Source organism: Anguilla rostrata, chromosome 3 (genome assembly GCF_018555375.3).
Source record: "Anguilla rostrata isolate EN2019 chromosome 3, ASM1855537v3, whole genome shotgun sequence".
Lineage (NCBI taxonomy): Eukaryota > Metazoa > Chordata > Actinopteri > Anguilliformes > Anguillidae > Anguilla > Anguilla rostrata.
The window spans coordinates 23,372,806-23,389,756 of NC_057935.1; the positions used below are offsets into that span (position 1 = coordinate 23,372,806).

At 39.1% G+C, this 16,951-nt stretch overlaps 1 protein-coding gene across 3 annotated transcripts in view; it reads right to left on the minus strand.

The window, feature by feature from the left end:
• The window catches only part of LOC135250513 (diacylglycerol kinase eta-like), a 63,724-nt gene extending 47,080 nt beyond the window's left edge, over positions 1–16,644 (minus strand). Inside the window, exons 1-2 of one of the 3 annotated variants that reach the window (XM_064326850.1) lie at positions 16,485–16,644; positions 14,854–15,185 (exon numbers count right to left, since the gene is read on the minus strand). In XM_064326850.1, coding sequence (XP_064182920.1) covers positions 14,854–15,147 — 294 coding nt within the window. In that variant the 5' untranslated portion in view covers positions 15,148–15,185; positions 16,485–16,644. Of the gene's footprint in view, positions 1–14,853; positions 15,481–16,451 lie in introns of those variants that run through there. The other 2 variants (XM_064326849.1, XM_064326851.1) reach the window with 2 other exon arrangements.
• Between the last annotated feature and the right edge of the window lie 307 nt (positions 16,645–16,951).

Below are 16,951 nucleotides of genomic sequence, written 5' to 3' on the forward strand. Positions count from 1 at the left end.
CATGATGTGATGCAATGTAAATAATAATCACTAGTAGACTGCTTATATTATGCTTTCTGCCAGCTCATTTTGACAGCTTGGTCAGCAGTGTTGTGTTTTACTTGACATTTGGTACCCCATAGTGACCTAGGACAATTTAAATTGCTATTTATTTATTTTTTTATTTATTTTGGCAGATGCTTCTAACATGAGAGAGTATTTATCAAATTGATATGAATTTCTGAATCTACGGACAACAAAAAATGTTACAGGCATTCATGATAAAACAAAGAAAATCATGCAAAATGTTGACAGGAGAGGCAAGTCATGTGACAGCAGCCAAGAGGTTATCCAGATAATGATTCTCTCTTTGCAGGTCTGCTTTTTGACTGCAGTGAGATGTGACCACTTTCAATAATAAACAAAAGAACAGAGACCAGGAAGTTGCGGCGGTCTTTCTCTCTCATTCATCTAGTAGATATAGATTGAACATGGAAAAAATGAGCTCTTAAAACACAACAGGAACCCAGAGGCATACAGAAGGGATATTTTTAGCAAACGGAATACATGCTCTAGGGGGTGGGGAGGCGGGGGGAGGCGGGAGGGGCAGTGAATTACAAACAGAAACCCTAGGCTTGTATATGACGCCCGGGTGCACAGCTGTGTCAATTTAAGCGGAGAATTCCCCCTTCAGCAAACACGGGGACGCAACGCGGCGATGTCTCCAGGGACCAGCATCCTCTCCTGCACTTTCCTTTATATAGTCAGCCTCTCTGGGCACGTGTTTCATCCACCAGACTAGAGCAACACTCGTTATATATCATACTGAGACCCAGCAATTCATTTTCATCTCCTGTAAGTAACATGAGTCTCTGATCTTAAAATCTCAGGAACCATATATTCTACAATGCTAAAAATGCTATTAGGGACATTCAAAAAATATAATTTATGTTTTTGAAAATATTTTCACTGCAATATAGTTTTGCCATCCATGACATAGAATTATATCAGCAACAAAAAAAAACTTATTTTTTTTCTGCCAGGTCTGAGGAGGGTATAGCACTTGATTCAAATTATCATTTGAAATGATAATTTTCTAAATAATAAATACCATCCATAAATTTTAAAAAGGTCAATTTCTTCTCAAGCTATTATTTCAGAAGAAAATAATGTGATTGTACATTTCGGTCATAAACATGTTTTGTTGAGAGTTCTTTTGGACCTATCAGTAGGAGTGATTCAAAATTTTACTGAAAGCTGGAGTTTTAAGGAATTTTAATTATGCATATGAGCCAGGTGGTGAAGATACACCTCCCTGAGATTTGATGTCTCACAGTCAATTTCTGATGTTCTTGAGTAAGCACACATTTAACCACAATCACAGCAGGAAATGCAAGAACAATGTAATGAGCAAAGTCCCAACAATTATTTTTCTAATCGCTTGAACTGAAATCCAATGTTAATTTTCAATAATTTGACATCTTCCTAGCTTTTGTGGCAAATTTCACTGCCGGTCACTGCTACAGTAAACATTTTGATCCATTGATCCATAAATGCAAACAGGACAGGGCAGAGCCAGTGACCCTGAAAGGATTAAAGATTATATTTAATCACTTTTATACAGTATGTCCTTGAAAAGCCATAAAATGCCGTTCCATTTTCACCAGATATAAACTCTCCAGAGCAATGAATGGGGCTGTTATATACAAAATTACATGAACATCAAATGCTCATGTTCTCATGTTATAAAGACCAGGCACTGGGACGTACAGACAAACATGCAAGTAACAAGAAATTCAATGTTAATATATTGAATTGCCTATTACTTATATACCAAATTCAATATTACCACCTACAACAAATGCCTGACTGAGACTTCATAAAACCACATGCATGGTGGCACTGAGACAACATTCCAGCCTCAGCTCATCAAATGTAGCTCAACATCCATCAACCTTAGATATACTTCTGTCAGTCTTAGCTAGGCATGTGAAAATTCCTCAATCTAAGCAGTATCTTTGTCAGTCTCAGCTATACGTTATCAGCCTAAACTGAATATTCTTCAGTCTAAGTTAGACCTTCGTTAGTCTCAGCTGTACTTTGTCTTTGTTAGCATGCTAAAAATAGCAGTAGCCATGACATGAAATGAATGACATGGAGCCAACATTATCTGAGATTACACTGACTGTGAAGCGAAGATTAGTTACATGTATTCAACATAAATAAAAAATCATCATAATTGTTGGAGGCGGTCTGGAGTCAAAGTTCAGGTTCTGAGGAAGAGGTGCACAAGTAGAGCTCACGCATTTCGGGATTTCGTGGAAACTTCTGCTTTTAATTATTTAACTAGGCCAATTATCCATTTGATATAATATCTTCGACAGATCCTATAGGTCATGAGCTACAGCTGCAGATTGTGAACATGTCCTTGCTGAAAACCTTTCACTGTTGTTTGATAAATGAGAGAAACAACATTACAGTGTACAGTTGCTTAGCACAATAAGTCTTTGCAACAGAACCTACTTTAAAGGTTCCAATTTGAAGGTCCAAATCATGGTATAATGGTCAAAATATAGCATATTACCTTGAAAAAGTGCTGCGGTATTTATTTACTAACTGTACAACATTGATTCCACATGAATATATAAGGGAGAAATTACATGGCTGTAATGGTTACAGTCAAAACTAGTATAAAATGAACACTGCCCTCACATATATATACTCACAAATCAGAGTTTTCACATAAATGATGAGGCAATTCATAAATTTATAAATTTAAAAAGATTTTTGTCAGTACACTCTGTTTGGACTGTAAAACAGAAAACAGGAAACATTTAAAGTATAAATGTTTCCATGTTTTTTTGTGGCTTGTACTTTTTTAATTGCTTTTTAAAACTTGTCTTTTATTTTTCCAGTTGGCAAGTGAGACAAGCCACAATCTATAAATAGCGCCTTTCTTCATTTAATTATCAGGGGGAGAAGAGTTCAGTGTCAGAGAGACATGTACAACCCCCCCCCCCCTCTCTCAACAGAGAGAGAGAGAGAGAGAGAGAGAGAGATCTCATACAAACACACTCTCTCGCCTACTCTTTCACTTACATATACATACACACACATAGGCAGCACATGTACAGACATACACTTCACTCTCCACAATCAACAAAGGTGCACCGAGGCTCAGAATAGCAGTTCCTGGACAAAGGGAAATGGGAAAACAGGCCTTCATCCTGTGCTTGAGGAAATGTCTGTAGAACTAGTCCCCACTTGGCCACAGACACACCCCATAATGATCCATCAATGTGTATAGTATATGCAGAATTTTTTCACCATCCCTAAATCTAAGCCCAGCATGGGTTTGAGTGAATTTTGAATGGACGCACAGGAAGTAATATCTCTAGTGTGTCATACTGATATGCGTGCTTTCTGGAGCTTTTCTGATCCAGAAATGCGTGCTTTTCTAAGATTAGAAACGTGGAAAAGATGGCTTTTATTATCTACCAATTGAAAAAAAAATTTTCCTGTGCTTTTATGTACTGCATGTAACAAACCAGTCTGTCCCTTGCCTTTGGACTTTGCAAATCGTTTTCAACTGTCCAGCATTGTGGAATATGTTTTAAATTATTGGTTATTTGAGATTTTGGTAATTTTATAATTTTATAATTTTTAATTTTATTATTTTATTTAGTCAAATGTTTAATGGAGAAATGGGTCTCTTCTTGTATATGATTATATGTTTGGGTTAGTTACATTTTTCATTGAAACTTTGTGTTTTGGCAAAGTGTTTTCAAGTGTTTCAATTGAAGCATGCATTTGTTCCAGGTCTACAAGTTGTCTAACTCAGCAGAGGTTGAGATGGTTCGATATTTAGAACACCTTGTGATTCACTGCATTGATTCCTTTCACAACTCAAAGCACGACGTTTCACTCCAACATATTAACAGCAGACCAGCTGCTCCGCTTTGGGTATCCACCTTGTTGAGAGCCAAGAAAGGAACGTGTCACGCTGACATCTCTCAGAATTAAAGCAATAGCTATATCTTAGACATGTGTGAACCTTTCATTTTTGTTTCCAAGAGGCATCTGCGTCTCCATCAGCCACTTTAACCGCTGAATAATACAAGTGCAGTTGTACCCATTTCAAAATGGAGAATTGCTCTTTTTTTGCTAACAGAGAATAGCTCAACAATGATCACTTAACTCATGCTTTCTCTTCCGTCCCTGCTAATTAAGACGGCTTTTCAAAGGTCCATAAAAACCAATGGAAGAAGCAGACAAAAAAAGATTTCTTTATGCCCGCGTCATTGTGTCTCACTCCTCTTCCTAAGTAAACCACGGCTGGGAGATAAGCTACGCATCTTTCCATGGAAATGTCCGTGCTTACGCCACACACCGTTTTGGTTTCTCATGCATATATTTGCATCAGTAATTGTGTGCAAGTGCTAGCAAGAACTGCATAATTCAAAACAAAATAATAAACATAAATTAAATAACGTGCACTGGTTGCTGCTCACAGATCAAATGAAATAAATCACTTGGGAGCATAACAGCAGTGTGGCATTATTATTTTTTTGTTCTTGTTTTAGATCACATCAGTAATGCTGACATCTCATGCAGACACACCAGTAGGGTCTCCAGAGAAACTGACTTATGTCTGAACTCCTTCCTTATCAGAAGATAAAAGCAGAAGAAAGGATTCCACTGCTGTCATGATACAGTTATTTTGTCATTCAGTCAAATGAAGCCCATATGAATTTAACAAAAGTGAATCAGACCAGGACATGGAGAGTGCAGAAAATCTAAATCTCATTTAAAAAGCCGTGTGGATTTGATATTGCCTGATTAATCAGGAAACACTGATTTCCAGGTGATTCTTGATTAATGTTAAATATCTCCGGGCCCACTAGTACTTGGCTTTATCACCGAGCATTCTCAAAGCTCTTGGTGAGGGTGCTGATAACATACTCAAGTCCTCCACCCCAGGTTTAGAAAGTTAGGATCAGAAAATGAACATGGCTGTCGTAATCAGGAAAAATCAGGAGCAATCACATCCCTGATTGTAGCTGGGTTGTTTGAGCTCATTTGTGAAGCGCTAGGCACTAGGTTGTTACAATGGGTTGAAAGGCAAAGAATGCAGGCAGGAGGAAGGACTCAGGCCTAGAACATCACCTCCACTCCTGTACGTCTGCAATCCAATCAGCACTGGATTAGCAGGAAGGAACCAGTGTACTGGTGAGCACTAATGCACTGAGTATGGTGTTAGACACCAGCGAAGTGGTTCTGTTTAATTCGATAAGAGCCACTGTCAGATGTCCCAGCGGCTCACTCCTGCGATGTTATCACCACTTTCCTACTGTGTCTATCAGAACACACAGACTGCAGCTCAGATGACCAGCAGTTTGGGCACAAAGAAAGAGCGGCAGCCATCTCCATGTTAAAAAAAAAAAAAGATAAACTGAAATAGCGCTGTGCTGGATATCCACCTGCAGAGTGCGGATACTATGTTACTACAAGGCAGCCAATAGGAAGATTCTGAATGGTGTCACATCAATTCTTACCAAATTTTAATCCAGATGCTCATATGGTCATACTGCATATCACCCAACAATCCAACCAAACAGGACATAATGTACCACAAAGGTTGTTGCAGCCTGTCGCACATCATTTACAGGGAAAGCAGCATGCGAGGCAAATCACACCAAAGCGGTATGCTGCCTGAACACGTCCCTAGTGTACCAAGGGTGTGTAAATTTGAGCTCCAGCCCTTGGAAACAACTAAAATCAGAACACAGCACTGTACTGTAAGCATGAATTTCACACCCGCCCACCTGCCAAATGTGTGATATTTATTTTTAAAAATACATATTCGGTGCCACGTCATTCTGGTTCTGGTTTTGTGATCCGCACAAAAAGGTTAGAGTCTATCTCAACATGAAACTAGTGCAATATGGAGATAACATTTTATGAAATATATTATACGAAATTGTGTATCAATTCTAAATGGCTAGAAAATTTAATCTATTTGACAAAATGGCTGCCTCTCAAAAAAGTTAATTTCAAGCCTTGAAATAGGCTTTCGCTTCAGTAAGCGGTTTTCTTATGTTTTTGAGTTCTGACATAATTCATTTGGATTGTGATACAAATATTTTTTTTGCTTTCAACACAGTCTCGTATGCTGAAAGACAGAATAAAACTTAGCATGTGCTCAAAATTAGCATTTTTAAACTGCTGAAGCAATACCTCATATGCATTAGCCATGCACATGCCTCCTAACAGAAAGATTAACTACTTGTATATACAGTGGGTCATATCAGGCTAAATTTGATGTGGAAGAAGTTGTCCTTTAAATTTCAGCTTGTCTGTGTGATGTCTTATTTTCTCAGGAGAGAAAATTTGCTTAGAAATAATCACCTACAGTAACTGTCTAGGGCCTGGTTCAAACTCTCTAAAGTCTTGGTTGCTGCGAAGACACATTTTGATTACCTAATTCAGTTAACAATATTAGGTCAAGCATCTCATTAAGGCTGAAAAGACAGGCTGAAGTTACATCACATAGTGCTATATAGCACAAGACACCACAATGTTGCTGTAAGTGGCACAAGAACCGACAACGGACACTGCGCTGGGGGTGTGATTTCTGTCTCTGCATCTGTGGACTAGAAGTGTCTGTACAGTGTTAAAAACATTTGGCTATCGTGCTCACCCAGCTTGCTGGTAAGGAACACATTTCTTGACTGGTGCATGAAAACCAACGCACCAGTCATCAAAGTGGCTAGTAGGCGGCTAGCACTCAAAAAGTAAATTGTTTGATGCTTAAGTATTTTTATTTGCACAATGAAAAGCACATTGACAAGCATTTAGAAGAGGTGCTTGAAGAAGGCAGAGTGTCAAAACATCTGGACTTCACTACACAATAACAATAACATATTCAGTGTTACCTTACCTCTTACAGTGTACATATGATCCATACTGGACTCATATAAACTCCGGCAGAGTTGAATTAACACTGGACATTTTACTGTGCACGTCCAGTGCAAAAAAAAAGTCCTTTAGCATCAGACAAACTTTGTTTTTGAGCGTGCAGCCTACTGTCTACTTGTTACTTTGATGTGCATTTGCACCCATCAATGTAGAATGCACCCCCCCCCCGTTCTGTTCCCTCCATATGCTCTCATAGTGGAGCCAGACGCTTCATTAAGACGCGCCAACCACCAGAGTAGCCGCAGGCAATGGTGGCTAGAACAGCCTGGAACAGGGAACCTGCTGGCAGGAACTCCATCTGCACAGATGTCCGCTGTCACCGGTGCTCCTTGTCTCAGGCGACAAAGCAGAGACTGCTTTTCAGCAGCTGATGATCATGCACACTAATCAGGCCTCCCAGTAACTTTCCACCATCTAGGAACATGCATGAGCTCTGGAACACTCCCAGTTACTGTTGGATGCATCAAACTGATATCAGACATCTGGTAGGCTAATCACCTGCCAAGCCTGCAAAGGTCATTCAGTGTACGTGTTCAAAGAGCCCATTCTCCTACCTGATGTTCCACATCATCCTGACACATATGAGGATAACTGGGACTCCCATCACTCATGCCCATTTTTAGACAGTGGAATATTACTGGGGTAAATACTTCCAACAGCCGAGGAAGTAGCATGTGAGGGTTAACAGATTAGTGCAGTAATGACATCTAATTCATACCAGTACAGTAGATATTTGGCCACATTCAGACTACACACACACACACACACAGTACAGTTTTTGTTGTTTTGGCTCTATACCCCAGCACATTGCATAACACAATGAATATGAAGTTAAAGTGCAGACTGTCAACTTTAATTTGTGGGTATTTCCATCCACATTGGGGGATCTGTGTAACAATTACGAGCCCTTTTTATACCTAGTCCCTAGGCCCCCATTTTAAGGGGAGCAAAACTAATGGGACAAATAAACATAATCAGAAATAAAGTCATAAGCATATTTAGTACTCGGTTGCAAATCCTATGAATGTGATGACTGCCTGAAGTCTGTGACCCACAGACCTCCCCAGATGTTGAGTAACATCCCTGGTGATGCTCTGCCATGTGTATACTACTGTTTATAGGGAATTTTGCCTTCAGTCTTGTCTCCAGCAAGTGAAACACACGTTCAGCTGGATTCAGGATAGCAAGTCAAGAGCATTCCACTTTCTGGCCCTGAAAAACTCCTTTGTTGTTTTTGCAGTATGTTTCGGGTCACGGTCCTGCAGCAAGATGAAGGGCCGACCAATGAGTTTTAAGGTATTTGGTTGGATCTGAGCAGATAAGATGTTCCTGTACACTTCAAAATTCATCCTGCTGTTGCCGTCAGTAGTCATATCATCAATGAAGATGTGAGCCAGTTCAAGTGATGGCCACGCATGCCCAAGCCATAACACCACATACACCATGTTTCACAAATTACGGGGGTGCTGTGGAGCAGTTCCTTTCTTTCTACACACTATCCTCTTTCCACTACTTTGGCACAGATTAATAATCTGTCCATAAGACATTGTTCCTGACTTTGTTTTTTAATTTAAAAAATTGTTTAATCGTAATTGAATGTACTTTTTAGCAAACTCTAACCTGGTCATTCTGTTCTTGAGCTATACCAGTGTTGCAGCAATCCCACTGAGATTTTACTAGTGTAGTCTTTGACACGTCTATTCCTACATCTTCAGAAGAGTTCTTGGTCTGTTGGACAGTTTAAAAGGGGTTTTTCTTCTCAATAAAAAGTATTATGCAGTCATCCACTACAGTGGTCTTCCATGGTGCATCAGGTTGTTTGCTATTGTTGAACTCACCAGTACATTATTGCTTCTCAACAATGTACCAATGGTTAATTTTGACACATCCAATGTTTTGACTATGCCTCTGAGAAACTTATTCTATTTTTCAGCCCCAAGATGGCCCAGTTTACTGGCATCGATAGTTCTTTGCTCCATGTTGAGAGACAACAGTAACAGACTCAAAAAGGCAGACTCAAAAATAAGAGTGAACTCTTGACCTTTTGCTAGCTTTCTTGTGCACAAACTAATGATGCAACAGCACACAGCTGGCCAAGAGACAGCTGAGCAGTCAATTATCCAACTTACTTTTGTAGCTTCGAAATTCATGGTTGACAAATTAAAGGGCATAATTTATGTTGTAGAACAAGACATGAAACTCCCAAGCTTATGTTAACCACAGACCTTATTTTCTGCAGAAATTGAAATCCCTATGGGGAAAAAAAACATTGGAAATCTGCAGCAGGAACCCATGGTGGATGAAACCTCTGGATTGGCCAACAAAAACATGTCATCACTGTAACACTCTATTAACCATTAGTAAAATAGTCCAGCCCTCTTTAGCGACTGTTTCTATGTATGACAAAAGAAGATGTAATCAGCTAGCAGGATCCACTTAAATTAATCAACACGAGAAATTACTTATTTATTTTATTTATGTATTTATTTATTTATTTGACAGGGACAATACACATTGATCAACATCACTATTATGTGATGTAAATGTGCCAGATTTAGCTAGATCGCTAATTTCCATCTGTTGTCCCTGGGCAGGCTGATGTTAACACATTAATAACAAGCAGACCAGACTAGAAGCCATGGTACAACATTAAAAGTGCATAAAAACTGACACACAGAGCTTGTAAGCAGGCATGAGCAAATGATTTTTAGAAGTACAATCTACAAAAGTATCTTTTAAAAGTAATTTGCCCAAACTGTGGAAATGATTATGCATCATTTTTTAACAACGTATGTATGTAACAAGGTCAAATATGTTTTATTGTGTGTCAATCTTCCACCTTAAATCCCCAGGGCTGGGGAAGGTTTTGTTCAGTCTTCACGTGGCTTTTTAACAGATTGGACTTTAAAAAAAAAATTTATTTAACCTTTATTTACCCAGGGTAGGTTTGCTGAGCACGGATGCTCTTTTGCAGCAACACCCTGCTTCACATTCATACACAATCACACCTGGGAGCTGCCCAGTATAACCACAATCCTCTATTGTTGGCCACTGAGCAGCTCCACTGGAGGGAGAGAACATTTTTTTAGCCAATTAAATCAGGGGATGATTAGGTGGCAAGTCTTTGCGAGAGCCAGATCTGGGATTTTAGCCAGGACACCGGGGAACCCCCTACTCTTTGCGAATAGTGTCATGGGATTTTTAATGACCACAGTGAGTAAGGACCTTGGTTTAACGTCTCATCCGAAAGACGGAATCTCCTACAGCACAGTGTCCCCGTGACTGGACTGGAGCATTTGGGTTTATTTGACCAGAGGGAAGATTGCCCCCTGCTGGCCCACCAACACCACTTCCAGCAGCAACTCGGTATTCCCTGGTGGTCTCCCATCCAAGTATTAACCAAGCCCACACTTGCTTAGCTTCAGCCAGAGTGGACTTGCTGGACTTGCACATAAAATGTCAAGCGAGGGGACATCTGGGTCCCAAAAAAGGGATTCCCCTAAGTGAAGTTTGCAAGTGAAGTTTATAAGGGTGTAGCAAAAGCTGGATTGGGACGCAGCCACTGCATTTCAGGCACAGAAAACATTAACGCACACACAAGCTTGATTAACAGCTCCATGTCTGGGGGTATGACACAGAAAGCAAAATAAATTTGATTGACACAAATTGGACCAATCATTTTAGAGAAATCACGAAAAAACCCCAGGGAGGCACTATGGACAGATTACCCTGAGTACTCACTGTATCCTGGACCGCTTATAAATTTAGCTCACAGTATCCCAGACAGTTAATAATTTTGCATTTCTGACTCTAGAAATTCGGATAATAAGATAGTTCTAATTCTATTGGGCGGATTTATTACTTTTGAATATTTTATAAGTATTGAGAATAGTTTTATTTTTGTAATTATTCATGCGCAGGAATACAGACGATATCATGTTAATTTCTTTTTATTTAAACCATTCATTTGTGCATAAAAACTAAGCCTATAGGCCTGCATCACGCATGTTGCACACTAACAGTCATGTGTTTCATTTAAATTAACAATTAATTAGCAATAGCAAGAAATAAAAAAGTGCGATAGTGTATGAGTATATAAGTAGTGTCTAAGTAATGTGATATTGTTGCCTCTAACTTCACACTACAACAGACGTGGTTATTACAACTCAACACGTAAAGAGGTAACTCCTGAAACATTCTGTGACATCTTTAGCAGGCTATGCTAAAATGTATTCAGAGATAACTTTTTATATTAAACCCACGATCTGTCAGAAAACTTCCCCACCAGTCAAACTTTGAATTAATTCTATTTAATCACTTGGCTAACAAGGTAATAGACTAGATATGACATCTAATGTTATTAACAAGCAGAATTGTAGCTTACTTTCCATCAAATGTAGGCCTATGTCTAGATTACACTATTAGTAATAAGCTGCGAGTGTGGTCATCCACAAAAAAATTTTCACAACCGACACTTTTCCAAGTTTGTCTTCGGCTTGGAAATAGAATAAAAATAACCCCCCCCCCCAGCCATCCCCCGAGACGGGCAGGATAATGTGTCTGTTTTGCAAGTTCCCCAACAACACCTCCAGAAGAAGCTTTGCAACTTGTTTTTTCCACTGTCAGTTACAATTATATTGCAGACAGTGTCGGAAATAAATGTTGGAGAAAGGCATACATAACGAATTTGTGGACTGCAGTGTCAAGCATAATTTGCTAACAGTCAATTGGCTACTTTCACCAGATGACTTTAATCAGATATTGTTTTTGTTGTTATTGGCAGATGTAGCTAAATGTCCAATGGGGAGAATTATGTATTGTGTGACTGGAGCTTTTGTGATGATGAAATCGGCAGGAAAATGGAGGAGGAAACAATGAAAATAACCAAAGGTTGGGCCTTCATTATGTAGATATTGTATCTGAATTCTGTGTGTTTACATACTGGAGTAGAGGGCACAAAAGTTAACGTTCTTAAGGGCTGAGAGTCTGTGGTCATTGTGCTAATTTCAGCGGGAAACCCTGAAAAGTGCTAAACACTTGGTGCTGTATAGGCATGGTGGGCCATGCGTAACTTGGTGGATGGCACACCTGTCATTCCAGAACTCATGTCCTGTTTGCTGAGAACAAGATATTGGGAGATGCACTGACAACAGAGCAATTGTCAACGCTTCTCCAATTGTTTGCAGTTTTATTATTGTCATTAAGTGGCTGTCATTTGAGCAGTAATAGAGTGGTGGTTCGACCAACAGAAACTCACGATGCTATCATGAAGCTAGGTGATAACAAGATGTGTGGAACAGACAACATAAACAACTTAAAATTTGCAAGCCAGAGGCTAGCTCCTCTCTTAGCTCTTTGTTTTACTGGGTTTTTGATGCACGGTATCCTTCCAGATTCTATGCTGTCTGTCCTTCTAGTGCCTGTTATTAAGGATAAGGCTGGGAAAATAAGTAGATAACTACAGACCCATAGCCTTAGCCAGCATTCTTTCCAAAGTGGTAGAAAGAATTATTTTAGGTTACAAATGTATATTCTCACCACTGCGCATAGCTGTACGAGACACCAGTCTAAAATCTGGAAACACTGGCACAAGCCTGTACGGTTTATCTGAATTTTTTTATAACTTTTATGACCTGTCTTTTTTGTCTGTTTGTCTTTTTAACCTGTTTGTATATATATGGACATTCATTCCGGAATAAAGATTGATTGATTTGGACATCAAGGATAACCCCTTAAGTTGTACCGGCCCATATTCAGGCCAGAGTGGGGTCCTCACCATCCATGCTTTTGGAAATCCCCCAGACCTACAGTACAAGCTGATGAATACTGAGCAAGCAGTATAGCAAATGGGATCGAACATGCCCGGCAACGACTCGATCTGGACAGCATAAGTTCCGCCCAGTACACAGCCAGCCAATGGCAAACTATTATAGTGATGACTGAAACACATTTTAGATAATGAAATTATGTTTCTAATGGTGCATAGTCTGTTCTGTCAGGCTTGCATGAAAGGACATGTGATTGTTTCTCCTGCGTAAATAAACAATACCTATTTCAGTACACACACTGAAAACATTATACACCAGCAAGAAACATTATTGAGACTTTATGCATAAAAAGGTTGTGGTTTTACAACAAAAAATTATTTTGCTATGCCTAAATCTAAACAGAGATCTCAAAATTTGGAGGCCATGGGATAAATCACTTGTCTGAGTGAATATTTCTGAGGAGGACAGTGAAAACAGCTTTGACTCCACAACAGAGGGCATGTTCAATGAAGGACTTGATCCCATTTTATATCAGCAAGCATCTAAATCCTCAACATATATTTATTATTATTCAGTACTTAGAATTTTTTTATTTTGAAATACTGATGGGGTGGGATATTTGATGAAAACTTCAATCAATAGACCTCATTCAATGGATTACTAAACTAGATAGCTACAGCAATGTAGTTATTTTCTACAATCGCCCAGACCTGCTGCTGCCAGAGGTGGGAAGGGGAGAACTAGGAGGGTGAAGGTGGCAGGTAGTTGAAACTCACACATCAGCACACATTTTCCACTAGCATTTAGAATACAGTGTATAGTAGTTTACACCTCTGAACACCCATAATATCATTTTGATACACAGTGTCCTTTTGGTGTCTCCAAACCCACCTAGGCATACAGTAGCTTAGAAAAAAACAATGCAGAATGCTCATTTTTACTGCCATTGTGATTCAGTTTGAACCAGGATTAGTCCAGAGTTGTGGCCGTGGCTCCATTTTGTTTCTAAACCCACCAGACACACCCACAAGCATCTGTATCCATTTTTAAAAAAATAATATTTTAAGTGACAGAAAAACTTCCACTTCCACTGGGTTTCAGCTTAGTTAGCTTACTTTCTTTCAGAAATATTTAAAGTAATTCTGACTCTCGAAAAACAAACCCCCAAGGTTTACCTTTCAGAAGAGTCCAGGATTATGCCTATAGTAAAAAGCGTTCAAAAATAGTACCCATTTTCTTTTGGGTATGTTATTTTTAGGCTTTTGCTAAAAAAGGGGCGATGCAGAAGGGGTTCAGTAATTTATTTCAACAGAACTCACTATGAAATTACGAACTCACTATGAAATTACGAACTCCCTAAGAAATTATAGAACATGACACTGGTTTATGAACGTTCGTAATTCAAAACAAAATAAAAATAATACGACTTTTTTGGATAAATGATATTCTTATTTTAGTAAGTAAATGGGTGTATGCATGCCTATATCTACTGCAGTGCCATAAAAAGTGCAAAAAACTGGATAAAGAGTACACGGGATTGTAAACAAGTGTTTCGTCTCTTTCAATTTGCTGTCAAAAAGTGCATCAAATAAGAAAATAAAACCATGGTCACATTTTTATTCAGTCCGAAGATAATTCACCAAATGGGTCGTGTTTAACCCAAAATTATAAACAACTGGAACGTAATTTCATTTTATTAAAAAAAATATTATAATAACATCAGCGTAAGCCTACAATTAGACCGCAGCGGGCAGTTTCAATATTCAGCACCGCCTAGAACGGTTTGGTGACCGTAAATTGTCTCAGTTCAGTCAATAGGCCTAATGTTGAAACATATTTTTGGTTTTACTTAAAGCAGTTCAAAACTGAATAGAAATCTTGTGGCTATTTAAAATATTATTTGAGGCACTCCATTTACAAAGTCTTCTGCTATTTTCTCCTGCATTGCAAGAACTAACATCGCACAGAGAATGTACAGTAGTAGTACATATTAACCAAAATATTGTCAATCTTTCGTTCGCAGAGACGTGCATTTCAAACAGACAAAATCGTCCTACTGTTTCCACTGTCTGTTTAAAGATATGCCACTTGTTTGATCCTATCTCAGGTATCTCCATCTTTTGCTCACCTTGGTCCTGATCTGGCCAGAGGTGGACACTTTTCTGATGAGTTTATGTTGCCCCTCTTGTTCTCCTTCGCTGTCGGATGACTCGTCCACTGGACCCGCGCCTCCGAAAGCACCGACAGCATGATGTTGTATGCCGGCGCCGCAGATCCCCGCAACAGTTGGCGCTCGATCTTTCTCCGGGTCCTGGTGGGCAGAAAGACCACACCACTCCGTCTGATTCTGGAGCGCCTTTCCTTTCCTCTCCGGCACGCCAGAGCTGGACAGCGGCTGAAAATCGGCTCTCTTCGCCGCCATCTTCCGCTATCTTCTTTCACTGAAGCAAACACTTTTACCTATCCAAGAGACGTAAAGGGATCACCTGAAAGCGTACAGATCTGCCATATTTATGTCAGCGTCGTGCCATTGACCGCTTGCTTTAAAATGTGTTTCAGAACTGACAGGAGTTAAGAGTGCCTCCAGTGTCTCCCAAATTTATTGACGAGAGGAGGAAATATCAGTAGCAAACCCTAGTGGTTGCAGGATGAGATCATCAGTCCTGACTTGGAGTGCAGTTTCACGAAAAAGGTGGGAATTGTTTGGATTATAAAAGCTGAAAAAATAATAGTAAACTACAGGTAGAGTAATTCATCAAGTAGCCTATAATTGATCGTTTGTAAATAATTCACATTAGGAAAAAACTAGTGAATCGATAGGCTTCACTATCGAATGTCGTGATACAATTCTTTTTAAAACATCGTCCATTTGAAACTTGTTGCTCCCAGTTGTAAAATACAAGCGAATTAAGTTGATTTAGCATTATTAAGAAGTAGCAAAAATTGGCAAATAATTCAAATGGTTCAAATGAAAAAGAAATGCACCTGCCGCCTTGCAATGATTAACCTTTATTGGCTGATACATTATGTTACTGGCTGAATATTTGTCAGTCATCAAATTATTTGTCAGTCATTAAACACCATTTGAAACATGTTGGAACACGCATACATGGTAAACACGGTAACAAGCAGAAATAAATCCTCACTCATTTATAATGTAATATCTGTATAACATACTAGACTACTGATGGAAATTAGTCTGAAAAATTACATATTTACTTCTTAATTTCAGTTTTCTGTCAACGAGATTCAGTTGTTGTCTATATTAATTTGCGTTTCCCAAAAGTTTGTGAGAAGGCGTGCATGTGTGTGTATTTGTTGTGTAGGCTACATTTGTGTGTTTTCACCAAAACGTGTGCTATATGTCAGTTTGTTTTACAGTATATGGCAGCTTATAGTTAAGTGTCCCATTTACTGCACATCCGCAAAGAAAGGGCTTTTTTCCTTCATTGAAATATAAATGAAATTATACTGAAGGAATTTTTGCTCTTTGCATTGTACAACAGAACACTAAAAACTGTCAAACAAAATGATTCGTTAACAGACTAGTATGATGAAGTGTGCATCTAGTTTAAAGTAAATACAGGAAAAGAAATGTTAATACTCGTTTATGGTTGTTTTAGTGTGTTAAATCTAAACCAGAAACGCACCATGGAAAAGTTTATTGAGACACTCTGAGATGTGCTCGTGTTATAAACATGTCTCACGGCTGGCTGGTCTCAGTACCTGTCACAAAACTATTTTGGATAGATGTTGTACCTCAGGACACAGTTGATGCTGTAGCTGTAAATGGTGCTGTATTTGTAGCAATGCCTCTGTGTTAGCGTTGTGTAGAAATCCAAACATCCTGCAGGAATAGTACGAGATGAAACGGCAGCAATGCGATTGGGTTGGTCATGTGTTCTGGGTTCACCGAGGAAGGTTGTCATGCTGGCTCAGCCAATGGAGGAGCAGGGACATCGCTGTGACAGGACTGCCCAAACACTGCAAAGAGGGCAGCGATATATTGAGATGAGAAAATGTCCTAAAATAGAAACCAGCTGATTTTACTCTAAGCATGTATGACTTTATTATTACTATTATTTGTGCTTGTTTTTGACATCATATGAATTGCAACAATGGTTGTTTTCTCAAAGAAGTATGCTGGTTTGTGCTGCTTATGTTAGTGAACACCATTTTGCTCCGCACCACTATGTGCCACAGTTTCTTCACATTAGAATATCATT